Below are 15,829 nucleotides of genomic sequence, written 5' to 3' on the forward strand. Positions count from 1 at the left end.
ATATGTAACATATTCCTTACTTCATTAACTGCCAAATTCTCAGTAACTAGAACAGCCTTTTATACACCCTAGAAATTCAATGTACCTTGGCTGAATGACTAAATGGACAAAAGAGCCTTGATGTTCCAGGAAGAGAATGGAAAAACCTCTGCTCGATATTCTCTAAGCATTTTACTTCTCAAGATTGTTGGTTCACTTGAAAGCAATATGCCCTTTTATCTCAGCTTCCCAAAGAAAAGCCTTTACTGAAATATGATTAAATGTTGTGCCCTCGGCTTGTACAGAAAAGTCTATTTGAACAGCGATTTTGTCTCTTGTTATTTTGTGACCTCAATTTAAGAAAGTTTGCAATAAAATTGTCCTTGAATCCAGTGCAAAACAAAGTTTGTCTCTTCTATCTAAATGATGCTCTGTTGATGAGAAATGGAGAAGTCAGCACACCGAGCAATCTCCCTTAGAGCTCTGGCTCTCCTGGCTTCCAATGCCCTTCAGTGCTCAGTGGCAGTAATTACAGGGCTCAGGAACCTTGCCCAGCACAGGCCTCTCCTGGCTTTCAGAAGATCCTGGCCCTAGATGGTGCAGTATCATATTGCAATTAAGTTGATAACATTTATTTATCCAACCACTTTGGAAATCCACCAATTATAAATATCATATTAATTAAATACACCAGCTATAAACACTGCTGGCTAGTTTGTACAAGCACTATTTGTACACCAGTTGAATAGAAAAGGAATCATTTTATTTATTTTTTTAAATTGTCAGCATAATTTTAGACAACATGATATTTTTTTTCTTTATTTAAACATCTTGATTACATATATGATTGTGATTAGTTTTCAATCATTTAAAGAATACCTCCTTCACCAGTGCAACATTCCACCACCAATGTCCCAAATCTCCCTCCATCCCACCCCACCCCTACCTGTACTCCAGAGAGGCTTTCCAGTTCCCTCATTCATTCACATTATTATGGTAGTTCACTGTGTAGTTATTTCTATAGCTGCACTCACCACTCTTTGTGGTGAGCTTCATGAAGTGAGCTGGAAGTTCCAGCCCTCCTCTCATTGTCTCTGAGGATTGTTGCAAAAATGACTTTTATTTTTCTTAAAACCAATAGATGAGTGAGACTATTCTGCATCTCTCTCTCTCCCTCTGACTTATTTCACTCAGCATGATAGATTCCAAGTACATCCATGTATAGGAAAATTTCATGACTTCATCTCTCCTGACAGCTGCATAATATTCCATTGTGTATATGTACCACAGTTTCTTTAGCCATTTGTCTGTTGAAGGGCATCTTGGTTGTTTCCAGAGCCTGGCTATTGTGAATAGTGCTGCAATAAATATAGGTGTGAGGAAGGGGTTTTTGTATTGTATTCTTGTGTTCTTAGGGTATATCCCTAGGAGTGGAATAGCTGGGTCAAATGGGTGCTCAATTTTCCGATTTTGGAGAAATCTCCATATAGCTTTCCATAGAAGTTGGACTAAAGGGCATTCCCACCAGCAGTGGATAAGAGTTCCTTTCTCTCCACATCCCCACCAGCACTGATTGTTCTCGTTCTTTGTGATGTATGCCAATCTCTGTGGTGTGAGATGGTATCTCATTGTTGTTTTGATTTGCATCTTCCTGATGATTAGTGATGACGAGCATTTTTTCATGTGCCTTTTGGCCATTTGTATTTCTTTTTTATCAAAGTGTCTGTTCATTTCTTCTCCCCATTTTTTGATGGGATTAGATTTTTTTCTTGTAAAATTCTGTCAGTGCCCTGTATATTTTGGATATTATCTCCTTATCTGATGGGTGTTGAGTAAATAGTTTCTCCCACTCGGTGGGTGGCTCTTGTATCCTGGGCACTATTTCTTTTGAGGTGCAGAAGCTTCTCAGCTTAATGTATTCCCATCTGTTGATCTCTGCTTCCTCTTGTTTGGAAAGTGCAGTTTCCTCCTTGAAGATGCCTTTAGTCTCAATGTCATGGAGTATTCTACCTATGTGTTGTTCTATATACCTTATGGTATCAGGTCTGATATCAAGGTCTTTAATCCATTTGAATTTTACCTTCGTACATGATATTAACTGGGGGGTCTATGTTCGCTTTTTTGCAAGTGGCTAACCAGTTTTGCCAGCACCACTTGTTGAAGAGATTTTTCCTGCTCCACTTAGGATTTCTTGCTTCTTTGTCAAAAATTAGGTGATTGTATGTCTGGGGAACATTGTCTGTGAACTCAAGCCTATTCCACTGATCTGAGGGTCTGTCTTTATTCCAATACCATGCTGTTTTGATAACTATTGCTTTGTAGTACAGTTTAAAGTTGGGGAGAGTAATGCCTCCCATTTTCCTTTTCCCTAGGAGTGCTTTAGCTATTCGAGGGTGTTTATTGTTCCAGATGAACTTCATAAGTGTTTGATCCACTTCTTTGAAGAATGTCATGGGTATTTTTAAGGGGATCACATTAAATCTGTATAATGCTTTTGGGAGTATTGCCATTTTAATGATGTTAATCCTGCCAATCCATGAGCAGGGTATGTGTTTCCATTTCCGTGTGTCCTCTCTTATTTCTTGGAGCAGGGCTTTATAGTTTTCTTTGTATAGGTCCTTCACGTCTTTGGTCAAGTTGACTTCAAGGTATTTGAGTTTGTATGGCACTAATGTAAATGGGATTGCCTTTTTGACTTCTTTCTCTTCCCTATCATTATTGGTGTATAAAACGGCCATTGATTTCTGGATGAGTCTATTCTTTCTAGGAGCTTTTTGGTAGAGTCTTTAGGGTTTTCTAAGTAGAGTATCATGTCATCTGCAAACAATGAGAGCTCGACTTCTTCCTTTCCTATCATGATATTTTCTTAGAAAATGTTATGCCTGCCATGATGGCCATGTAAGGCTGATGGGGGCACAAGTCCCTAATTTCTTTATAAATAGATACGTATTTTAAATATTTAAGACTTAATAGATATTATAAATGGACAAAATCTATTATATTTTATAAGAAAATAAAAGAGTTAAATGGCATATAGGGAGTAAACCATTCATTAGATTTTGTAATTATAAAGCTCATATAAATACAAAATTCTACTATGATTTTCTGTAATATGTCAGGTATAGAGCTGGTAATAAATTGGGTTTAGCTTACATTCTTTCACAGAGCTATAGAAGAAAACATAATAGTGACATTCATTGACTAATCACTATATGTTTATTATTATAGCATCTCACTATCCATAACAAAGGATTCTATATGCAGCTATAATTCATACCTACAAAATTAGAATCTTAAGGTTACAAAATGGAACTTTCCAGTTCTCTTACAGAGACATTGGTGAGATTTTCTCTCAAGCCTGAAGAGTGACAGTGTTTCTGTTCTTTCCATTTATGGTATTCTTTTTTTTTTTTTTTTTTTTTGTGGTTTTTGGGTCACACCCGGCAGTGCTCAGGGGTTATTCCTGGCTCCAGGCTCAGAAATTGCTCCTGGCAGGCACAGGGGACCATATGGGATGCCGGGATTCGAACCGATGACCTCCTACATGAAAGGTAAACGCCTTACCTCCATGCTATCTCTCCGGCCCCCATTTATGGTATTCTTAAAGAGCTGTGTTATCTTACTAGCTGGCTGCTTAGATTCAATAATAAACTGGCAAACTACACATGCCCAGAAAATTAAAATGAAATAGATGTGTCTAAAAGGAATTAGTTAGTATTTCTTCCTTTCAGAAGCCGCTTGGAAGGGAAAGGTAGAATTCTCTCCAAGGCAAAAGAAATGGTTGAAACAGGAGAAAAGAAAATAAAAGCATATAAAATACAGCTTGTCTATTACCCCAGAACATTATATAAGTATTTGATTTTTCTCCTTTTGGCTTAATTTAGCTGCTCATTGTTTTTATTTTTATCATAAATAGAGTAAAACATGGGAAGAAAATTGTGTCAGGTTAAATCCCTGATATCCTCTGTTCTCCTGAACCTCACTGAGTGCCTATCTGTAGGACCCCACAACTGCTAGGGCATCAGGTATCCCCAGGACTACAGGGCTGAGGAGCCTCACATGTTTGGACCCTCCCACTGAACCACTGAGCTGGTGAACCAAAAATTGGAGGTGCACCCGCCCAATCCCAAATAGTGAAATAGCGTGAGGGAGGCAGTCCAAAGGCCCTGGGCTGGATCTCCTGACTTCCAGGGTACCAGCACAAAGAGCCCCAAGCACCAAACTAAGAACAATCCCTAAGCATTTTTTTTTGAGGACTAAATGCTCCTTAAAGAGAATATAAAAACTGTTTTTTTTTCTCTAAAGCTAATGATGTGCTCTATAGACTAAGGATAAAGCTGAGTCATGCATCTGATAGGAAATTTATTTTGAAAACAGACCAAACTTGGTAGGTTAGGAATGTCTGTGAGGACTAGACGACAGCAGAGCACATCTGCTTGGAATAGGCACAGATGTCCCTTTTATACTTATAGCCAGGGTCAGTCTTCACAAGGTTTCTGCACAACCAAAGACTCAGGTTAGGTTCCCAAACCAATGAGAAATAGATACGCTGAGCAGCATGAAGAAAGTGTCTCTGCCAGCAACAGGGACAGTTTTATGGCATCTGCTTCTATGAAATAGGTTCAGGGTGACTTTCATTTTACTATCCTCTCTTGTATTTTATAAACTCCTTCACATTTAAAATGTTGGCTCAAAATTCATTTTACTTCAAAAATTGTATCCCTGGATGCCAAGAAGTATCTGAATGAGAATTCTTGAGGTTGTCTCTAGACCCACAGATACAGGAGACCCAAGCCCTGAATCAGTGAATTCCTCACTTCTGTCCCTGACTTCCATCTGAGGCCCATCCTGTCTCAGCCACTGTCTATACATAGATGGCTCATACCAAACATTTTGGAAAATTCTCAGTGTAGTTCATGCACATTATATAACAAATGGTTCCTAGCATATTTTAGCTTTTCTATACAACTGTTTCTCTTTTCAAACATTTGGCATTCTTTAAATAGTTTTTAAAATACCAGACTTATAAAATGTAGAAAGAACTTAGTTCATGTGTGTGTTTTCCAAAACAGGTCAGTTGTAATAACTAATAACTGATAACTGTAATAACTGATGAAAGAACTAATGGGATCTCAGTGTTGTGGCTTAGCATGAAGTGTCCTTTATCACAATCTTTCTCAGAAGCCAGAGCTCAGGCATGGTTTCAATGCCTGGTGCAATCTACTGTCTTATTCCAAGTCCCAGGGGCAGGTCTGGATTGTACCTTCTGTTCTGCAGTCATGGTGAGGCTCTGCAGCCGGCCTGTCATATTCCCTAAGCTCTTTTCAAAAGCTGCAACCAGATGAGCCTGTGGAAGAATCAGAGAAAACACATTTTAAATGTCAGATGGAAACAACAACAACAACAACAACATTCATTTTACAAAGTGCTTAATTGCAGGTATCCTAACTCTATTTAAATACCAGGCCCCAAGTGTTTGTTGTTAATGGTGACACGGCTTTAATCCACTTTTCTTTATCACTTCTGGGCTTTTCCAGAAAATTGGGGCTTGAGTCTCTTGACATTTAATGAGAGTTGAGCTTCTGAAAGGCTATGAAAGATCGCAAATAATAGTATCTTCTGATGGGCACGTTTAGGGCACTTGAAACCCAAAAACACTGAATAAAGTTCTTAATTGTCAAGTTTTTAGACTTAAGCAAAAGAGGAGACTACAGTAATAGTCAAGGGACAAATGTTCTTCATTTTTATGCCTACATGATGACCTTTGAAGATACTGCTGGGTCCTCTATTGTAGTGATTCTCTCTTTGAAGTGTGAGGAGACTGCTGACAGCAATAATATTAACTTTTATCTTTTTTCTACTTACAAAGAATTAAATGGAAAAAAATTGTCTTGACTTTTCTAAACTGTAATAAAAAAGCTTCTATTTCTACTTTAGTTCTTCAGGAAGTTAACTAAGGGAAACCAGGTAGGCCAACTATAGTCAATATTATTCAATTTAAACATTTTTTGTGGCTTTATGTTTTTAAGCTCAGAGAATTACACATATTTTATATATGTAATAATTACTGTAATTAGGTGTATGTGACCATTTTTGCCAACCCATCATTGGTCTGTCTTCTTCCCCCTACGGTAGCACTTCTAGTAATGATTTTCTTGTCTTTGTTTGCCATATAACTTGATATCCCTAAAATCTACAATAGGCCAGTTCCTAGTATAGACCATTCCACAGCTTGAGCCCCAGAATTGAAGCATGAGCAAAAATTCCAATCTTGGCCATGGCTTGTTCTACAACTATAGGATCTCCAACTGATATTTTATTTTACTATTCAACAGAAAAAAGAGAGATCACACTATACATTTATAATAAACTACATGTGGGAGAAAAATTGATATTCTCAGACAAGAATATTTTTAAAAGTGAGGCGAGTGAGAAGATTTAATGAAAATACATCTGCTTGTAACTCAAGGAGAACTGAAAGGCCAAGGTATCTATTATCAAATGGATCATAGAAATCCAAAGAATTAGAACAGCCAAGTTTACTCCATTATTGGTAACAGCTAGGAGGTACAAGTCCCTTCCATTATCATCATGTTAAAAAAGATGCCTTTGTTCCTAGTTCTAAATTCATCCTGTGCTGCCTTTCTTTTTTTGACACTGCAATGTAGGGGAAAGCAGAGAAAATTAGTTCTTCAGTATACCTCATTTTTTTATGTTCTCTTGCCTCACTTCCTCTCTTCCATATACACAAACTTGAGAACTAAGATACTCTACAATTTGTTAGCAGCTCTAATTGGATAAATGATACACTTAAAAAGAAATAGAGGGGTCTGAAAGATAGGGTAGTGGGGGTGAGTACTTGCATTGCTCTGAGTACAGAGCCAGGAGCAACCACTAGAACTGCTGGGTTTTCCCTCCAAGAGAAATCCCCCCCAAGCCAAACAAACAAAAGGAATAATAGAGTGACTAAGGAAACAGTACTGTGGTAGGGGGGCTTTCCATTAATGTGGTCAACCCAGGTTCAATCTCTGGCACTCTGTATGGTGCCCAAGCACCACCAGAAGGAGTGAGCCCTGGAGACTGCTGTATGAGGCCAAGAAAACCCCAAAAACAAAACAAATAGAATGCTATAGTTTAAAATATGTTTAATGACAATAGATATACTTTTATCAGATTTACCATTATATCAATTTTCTATAAAGTATCCTGACTTTCTCTGTTTTAAAAATATTTCATTATAGTTTATGTAACAGGATTACAATAGTGTTCATGTTTGTACTGCTGATATACAAAGCAACTGTACCTCATAGCTGTGAAAGTATCCAATACCTTTCATAATTGTCCTTACATTTCTCCTAGTCTATCTCTTTATTTCCTCCCAGTTATCACACTGCTTGGTAATCTGAGTTTTGAAATGCATCAAGGGGCTGTCATTGCCCAAATTGTCCCTTTTGTGTTTTTTTTTCTATACCATAGATGACTCAGCATTAGTGCTTCTCCTCTGACTTATTTTACTAAGTAAAAATACTTTACTCTCCAGTTCTAACATTGCTACAGCAAACTGCAGTTTTTCAACTTTTCTTGTAGCTTCATACTGTTCTTTTTTTTTAAACAACAGTGAAGAAAATGGTTTCAATACCTGCCTACTTTTAGATTAGTTCTGTCTACTTTTAGATTAGTTGTTCATCGTAATCAATTCTTCTCATTTTGAAATAAAAATTTCATTTTTTTATATTTTATTTAAATACCTTGATTACATACATGATTGTGTTTGGGTTTCAGTCATGTAAAGAACACCACCCATCACCAATGTCCCAAATCTCCCTCCTCCCCACCCGACCCCCGCCTGTACTCTAGACAGGCTTTCCATTGCCCTCATACATTCTCATTATTAGGGCAGTTCAAAATGTAGTTATTTCTCTAACTAAACTCATCACTCTTTGTGGTGAGCTTCCTGAGGTGAGCTGGAACTTCCAGCTCTTTTCTCTTTTGTGTCTAAAAATTATTATTGCAAGAATGTCTTTCATTTTTCTTAAAACCCATAGATGAGTGAGACCATTCTGCATTTCTCTCTCTCTCTCTCTGACTTATTTCACTCAGCATAATAAATTCCATGTACATCCATGTATAGGAAAATTTCATGACTTCATCTCTCCTGACAGCTATGACAAAAAAAGCATGACTATATTAATATGTTAGCCAGTTTATACTGCTTACATTTGATAGCTATGAGTAAATTATAATATCACCCATTAAGATGTAAATTTTTAATTATTATAAAGTCATTTGTTATCAATTCAAAATAAAACATAACTGGTTACAAAAACATGCTGATTTGAATCAGAATGTTCTCATATGGCATGTTAAAAGCATTCAGTGAAGTATTTTGTTAATCCATGTAGCCTCTGATCAGCATAACTTTAATTTTTCTGAGCTATTGAAAGGTTCTTTATCAAGCTAGATCCATAGCATCTACCTCCTATCTTAGGTTGTGACACATTTCTTCTGGGAGACAGAAGAAACCTTCAGTGGAGAGTAGGGAGGGAACAAACTCAGTGCCTCACAGTGGAAATGAGTATATTAATGCTGAATGATGGTGTGGGGACATATGGCAAAATAGTGGCAGCTTCAGCACAGGTAGGTTTGTCTTCGCCCACAAGGATGGGGACTGAATTCTGACTGTTTGAGCAAAAGGGGACTCTATAAAAAGGAGCACCAGTGACTGCTTCCTTATTCCTGGTGAGTGACAACCAAGGAGACTCCAGCAAAGAAAAGAGGGAGGCTGCTCTGCTTCACTCCACAGCTCACATGTCTTCTAGAACATAATCCCCATTACAACATGTAGTATGGTTAACACTTCCAGTGTGGCAATGGGATAAAACGCAGGAGAACAGCATGCATAGAGAATGAAGATGGCAGCTCTGATGACCCAGAAAGTACCAACCACAAAATTACCCTCTCAGACAAGGAGTTTTAAAGTAGTAATATGGCAGATGCTCATAGAACACAAAGAAAGAATAAATTAAGCTGAAAAGAATATGAAGATAGAAATCAGAAAACTAAACTGAAATGACATGACTGAAAAATTCAGCAGATGAAATAAAAAAACTCAATGGAAAGCGTCTCCAACAGAGTAACAGCAGCTGAAGACAGAATTAGTGAGCTGGAAGATGAGATGCAGAACAACTCCATATAGCAGAAGAGATTGGAAAAGAACCCTAAAGCAAATGCTCGGACAATGAAAAAACTACTCATATATTGTGAACAATGAAAATAGAATTTGTTGATAAGTTCAACATAAACAACATAAAAATCATTGGAGTCTCAGAAACCCAGGAAGGAAACCCCCAGGAAAAATTAATAGTCAAGGACATCATTACAGAAAAACTCCCAGAGCTAAAGACATGCAACCAAATCCTGCATGCCTGAAAAGTACCAGCTATAAGAGACCTTAAGAAAAATACCCCAAGACACATCCTACTGACAATGATGAATCCCACAGATAGGGATAATACTGAAAGCAGCAAGATCAAAAAGGGAAACTGCAGTCAAAGCAGCATCCCTAAAAGATTTACAGCAGACCTGACACAAGAAACCCTCAAGGCCAGAAGGCAGTGGTGGGATATAATGACAAAATGAATTGAATGCTTCGCCTAGAATATTACATCCAGCCAGACTCACTTTCAGGTTTGAAGAAAATATACATGGCTTCACAACATGTTTAAACACATTAAACAACAGCTCAGAAACTTTACAGATTCAAAACTATCCCAAAAGATAATCTGAAAGGCCTACTTTAAGTAAAGACCAACAGATACACCAAACTTCTACACAAAGAAAACACTACATCCCATGACAATTATCTCTCTCAACATCAATTGACTAAATGCACCTGTTAACAGATACAGAGTGGCAAAATGGACCAAAAAGCTGAAACCAACGTTTTGCTGCCTACAAGAAACACATCTGAATAATCACAACAAAAATAGACTCAAAATTAAAGGCATGAGGAAAATCACTAAAGTAAACAACACTCTTAAAAAAGCTGTAGTGGAGCTCTACTGAATCCTTTCTTGATCTGGAGGCTAGCTCTAGCAGGCATGAGGTTTGGGGAGACCCCATGTCAAAGGCCTTCTCCCTAGCTTGGGGTTGCTGGGAGCCTTGATAGGCCCCCAGCCGTCCCCTCTTCTGCCCCTGGGATCCAGGCCTTCCCTGGTGCCAAACCATGTGGCCAGAAAAGGTAGGTGTCAGGTGGTCCCTCCTGGAGGGGCTCCCAAGCTTTCTCCGCCCTTCCCCCAGCACTAGGTTTGGAAGGGCGCAGGGAGGAGGGCGGGCAGATCCTGGCTTCCGGTTCTCTACCAAATCCTTTCTTGATCTGGAGGCTAGTTCTAGCCGGCATGGGGTTTGGGGAGACCCCATTTCGAAGGCCTTCTCCCTAGCTTGGGGTTGCTGGGAGCCTTGATAGACCCCCAGCCGTCCCCTCTTTTGCCCCCGGCCTCCAGACCATCCCTGGGTGCCAGCCCAGGTGGCTAGAATGGGTGGGTCCTAACTTGGGGTGTGCTGAGATTTGCTTGGTTGGTGGCTATTTCATACCAATCTACATGTTCAAATCACCAATCATCAGGAAAATGCAAATCAAAACAGCAATGAAGTACTATCTCACAGCACAGAGACTTACACACATCACAAAGAACATGAACAATCAGTTCTGGTGGGAATGTGGGGAGAAAGGAATTCTTCCCATTCACTGCTAGTGGGAATGCCATTTAGTCCAGCCCTTATGGAAAACAATATGGAGATTCCTCAAAAAACTGGAAATTGAGCTCCCATTTGATCCAGCTAAACCACTTCTCGGGATATGCCCCAGGGATTCAAAAACACAATACTAAAATCCCTTCCTCAGACCTATATTCATTGCAGCACTAGTTACCATAGTCAGACTCTGGAAAAAACAAGATGCCCTTCAACAGATGAACGGCTAAAGAAATTGTAATATATATCCACAATAATTATGCTGCTGTTAGGAGAGATGAAGTCATGAAATTTTCCTATACATGGATGTATATGGAATCTATTATGCTGAGTGAAATAAGTCAGAGGGAAAGAAAGATAGACACAGAATAGTCTCACTCATCTGTGGGTTTTAAGAAAAATTAAAGACATTCATATAATTTCCAGAGATTAGGGCCAGGAGGACTGGCTTATGATAGATATGAAGCTCACCACGAAGAGTGGTGAGTGCAGGTAGAGAAATAACTATTCTGAGAACTATCATACCAATGTCATTAAGTGAGGGATGTAGAATGCCTGTCTCGAATACAGGTGGGGGTTAGGGGAGGGAGGAGATGGGGGCATTGGTGGTGGGAACATTGCACTGGTGAAGGGGCTTGTTCTTTTTATGTCTGAAACCTAACTACAATTATGTTTGTGATTATGGTGTTTGAATAAAGATATTATACAAAACTATATAAAAATAGTGGCAGTTTCCATCCTCCCTGCCTATAGCTCCTAACACTGTCACTTCTCCAGATGAGCCATAACACCAAATACTCTCTTTAATGTTTTTGCATCTATCAGAATACTCCCTAGCACACATATTTAATAATTCTTAACATAACTGATGGTCATTATCACTTCTCAGCCATCCTAGGCTAGATGAATTGCTCTAAGATTACCATATTGTTTTATGAGAAAACTATTTCTCTTTAATGGCATAGCTGAGCTAGAAACCTTAGACCTAAGCCAATTTATTCACCATTATAGATTTAATGATGAATACACTGTATTGAATGATCAGGGCACTTACTATTTTTAAATCTTTTTAGTTGATATTACTCAGTTAACAACTATTTTCACCAAATACTACATATGAGTAATGATAAAAATAGGAAGGAAATGGAAAAAATAGGAAGGAAACAAATTCTTTGTTGTTATGATTGTTTTTCACCTTATAGTAATCAGTGACAAAATCCATTTGAACACATTTGATAAGCCTCTCTAAGAAATCTGACTCTCCCTTACTAACATGCATTATGCTGAAATGTGAGTTACTTCTAGTTGAGGTCAACTGGTTATAGGTATTGTCTGTAGGCCTGTAGATTGTCTGTAGGTATATTAGGAACTTTCAACAAACCCCTAATTTACTAAGAAAAAATTAAAGTTGGGTTTATGACCATACTAAGGCTTATTTTCAGGTCTTCCATGCCCTATTTATCAAAGAAACCTATATTTCTGGCAGAATTATCATCTCACAAGCCATGCAAACGTCCTAAAATCTCTGTTCACCATCGCAGAATTGATACTGTGCTGGCACACCAGGCTCCCTTCTCTCTCTCTGAAAATCCATTCCTAACATAATCTCCCATTCCTGACTTAATTCATGATACACACCTCTGTTTCCCCATCATTATCAGAATTAATAGCTCCAGTTTTCTACGTTTATATAAAGTTGACTAATTTCCTTCTACCAATCTGATTTTATTTTTAAAATTTTTTAAATATTTAAAATATTTATTAAATATTAAATATTTATTTGAGCACCATGATTATAAACATGTTTATAGTTGGTTTTAGTTATAAAAAAGAACACCCTCTTTTACCAGTGCAGCATTACCACCACCAATGCCCCCAACTTGCTCTGTTTTTAATTTGACTCTGTTACCAGTGTAAGAAGAACTTAAAAGGGAGAAGGAGGCGAGGGAAAGAAATATCTACTTCAACTGTGATTCTTGGTAAATTTTTGCTTACATTTAATTACCAAGTGTTCAGGCAGATTTATACAAATTATACAAACTACTGTTCAGTGATTTAAGTCTAAATATTTGGGGACTTAATGATTGTAAGTCTGTCACAACAATGCTCCAATGCCCTCTATAAAATAAATGCCTGGATATAAAAAAAGCACCAAAGGACATACGTTTGCTGAGAGCTGGGAGGTGAGGGTAGCCACTTTTTCTTGAGAAGCAACCAGCTCTCTCCGCAGTTTATGGATTTGCTGAAAGGAATTAAAAAATAATAAATTCAGTGGTCCAGAAGATTTGCACTTAAACCCAAGAATTCAATCCAAGAAAGTAAATACTTCATGGATGTCACTATACCACCTCAGTCTATGAATCAATTTCTGAAAATATTAGACATGAAAACAAAAGTTACATGACAACAGTGAAATGCCACTTCAAAAAGGGTAATTGTCCATGTTCAGAGCTGGGACTCCCATCTTCAGAATAAAGGATCTTACCTGTCCCCTCGCCACACTGAACAGTTGGCTCACTTTCCACTGACTCATTTTAAGAGAGATGAAAATTCATTTTGTTATTTTAAGTGGTTATTTAATTTTATTCATTTAATGTATTTATTTTGGCGACTATACCTGGCAATGTTCAGGGGTTATTCCTGGCTCTGCATTCAAGAAATGCTTATGGCAGTGCTTGGGGGACCTTATGGGATTCTGAGAATGAAATTGGTTTCAATGAGTGCAAGACACGTGCCCTACCTGCCGTACTATTACTCTAGTCCCTACTCATTTTATTTTAATTAAGGCAATGGTTATAATACTCAATATATTTTATTTAATATGAAGCACCATGACTTCAATATTGCTAATGGCAATGACTTACAAAATTGCTAATGCATACCAAGTCCTGACATCACAGCTTTCACCAGTCCTTTCCTCAGCCATGACCTTAGAGTCCCCTATACACCACCCCATAAAAGTTTGAACAGTCTTTCTCAAGTTAATACTCTCAACTATATGGTCTTATTTCCTTTAAAATGTAATATTCAGGAGACTTTAAAATTTTAAATTATTATTTTAAATGTAAGACCTGGGACCCAAAGACACTGAACAGGTGTTTAGGCTTATATGTGATTAACCCAGTTGGATCCCCAGAACCACATAGGGCACCTGAGCACCACCAGGAATAATCCCTAACCAAATGCCAAGAGTAAGCCCTGAGCACCACCAAACTGTCCCTCCCAATGCAAGAACTTTTGGGGACATAATGATATTACTAATGATGTAGCATTTCAAAATCTCAGAAGCTCCACTACCATCAGTTTTAGCTTAATCGTGATCTTATATTTTAAAAAAATGTTTGTTTTTAAAAATCATATTCACCCTTTGGTCTAGCAATTATAAGCAATACAATTTGATATTTTTGAACAGTCCAAGTTTCAAATTAAAGGTTAATTAAGGCTTTAAGTCTAAATTTTTTAGCCACACCCGTCAGCGCTCAGGCGTTACTCCTGGCTCTGTGCTCAGAAATCGCTCCTGGCAGGCTTGGGGGACCATATGGGAGGCCAGGATTCGAACCACCATCCTTCTGCATGCAAGGCAAACACCTTACCTCTACGCTATCTCTCCGGCCCCCCCTAAGTCTGAATTTTTAAAAAAAAATTTGTGTGTGTGTGTGTAGTTCTTTTTTGTTTAGCTTTTGGGTCACAACTGGCTCTGTTTAGCCAAAATAAGACTTTAATGGGCAAAGATATTTGGCAAATGTTTCTATGTGCAATGGATTTTCTGCTCTCTGATATTCCCAGAATAGATGAGTCAAATATTCACTGACACAGCTTTTAAAAGAAGTGCCCTAACTGAGGCTTTTTTTCTTTGCTATAAAGTAGAAAAAAATTGTGTTTTCCAGGTTGGCATCGAAATTGTACATGATGTCATTCAAGTGAGTATTTATGAAATTGATAAGATTAGGAAAGCTTCCCATTTAAGACAGAAATTGATGATTAGAAGCAGCAAAGCTCTGCACAAAATGGTCAGATTCTCCTGCCTAATCTTCAATATTTAGTCTCTGTGTTAATCTCAAAAGTAGAGGCAGAAAGAAACAACAATAAACAATACAAAATTTCATCTTACTATTAGGAAAATTTACTACTTGTTAAATTAAGACTCTAGAAAATGAGAGGAAAGTTTGCTTCTAAAACTTTTTCCTTATGAATAAAAATTATTGAAAGTAAATTATAAAAATATTTATAAAAATTATAAAATTTTATAAATAAATTATAAAAATTTTATAAAAATATAAAATATTGATTGTAAATCATTTGCAAATCATGTTGCTTATTCTTGTCTCAATACTGCATGGCTGTGTCACAGAGCCCTCTAGTGGTAGAAATACTAATTTTATCATGAATGTAAACTAAAACTGCAAACAATAAACAAAAACAAAAACAAACAAAAAACACAGACACAAAAACGCAACAGATATTTGTACCTCTGAATGAGCCTTTTCTTCAGCCTGAAAAGAAAAAAAACAATTAAATTGTAATTGGTGTAAAGTAATTGCACAATTATAACTTAATAACATAAACCATCATGTATTTAAAATATAATCATTGTTTAATATAGGGAGACAGTAAAATTTATATGATTTAACCAAAGCAGAAACCTTTCTTAGAGACAAATGCTTTTTCAGACATGAATCAGAAAATACTTTAAAACTATACGTTATTTAATCCAGGAGTATTTTAGAGCTGATAATATAATTAGAATAATTATTACTCTTAGATCCAACCCACTAATAAGAAAGTTGTAAAATTATACTCTGAAGACAGGCACAAGAAAATATATTTAAATTGGATTTAGTTCACACATAATGTGGGAAAAGAACAGGAATTTATTTATTTTTCACTCAAAACCACCTCCTAGTGTCATTGCCCTGCTAAGTATTAACTTAAATTTTTATTTTATGTGTCCATACATGTATATTTACAGATAAAATATATAATTTAAATTTATTGTACTGCAAGTCAGCCAAACACTACTTGCCAGGATTAAGGTGGCAGTAAAGTTGGTGCATAGCATTTTTAATTACACAATCCATGCTGCTACAATGATGCTGCT

The 15,829-nt window shown here is 37.2% G+C and overlaps 1 protein-coding gene across 1 annotated transcript in view; it reads right to left on the reverse strand.

The window, feature by feature from the left end:
* NAV3 (neuron navigator 3) overlaps positions 1–15,829 on the reverse strand; it is a 531,493-nt gene that overhangs the window by 47,000 nt on the left and 468,664 nt on the right. The window contains exons 21-23 of the mRNA XM_049783639.1: positions 15,201–15,224; positions 12,896–12,973; positions 5,243–5,326 (exon numbers count right to left, since the gene is read on the reverse strand). Coding sequence (XP_049639596.1) covers positions 5,243–5,326; positions 12,896–12,973; positions 15,201–15,224 — 186 coding nt within the window. The remainder of the gene's footprint in view (positions 1–5,242; positions 5,327–12,895; positions 12,974–15,200; positions 15,225–15,829) is intronic.

This window comes from Suncus etruscus, chromosome 11, assembly GCF_024139225.1.
Source record: "Suncus etruscus isolate mSunEtr1 chromosome 11, mSunEtr1.pri.cur, whole genome shotgun sequence".
NCBI classification, from domain to species: Eukaryota; Metazoa; Chordata; class Mammalia; order Eulipotyphla; family Soricidae; genus Suncus; species Suncus etruscus.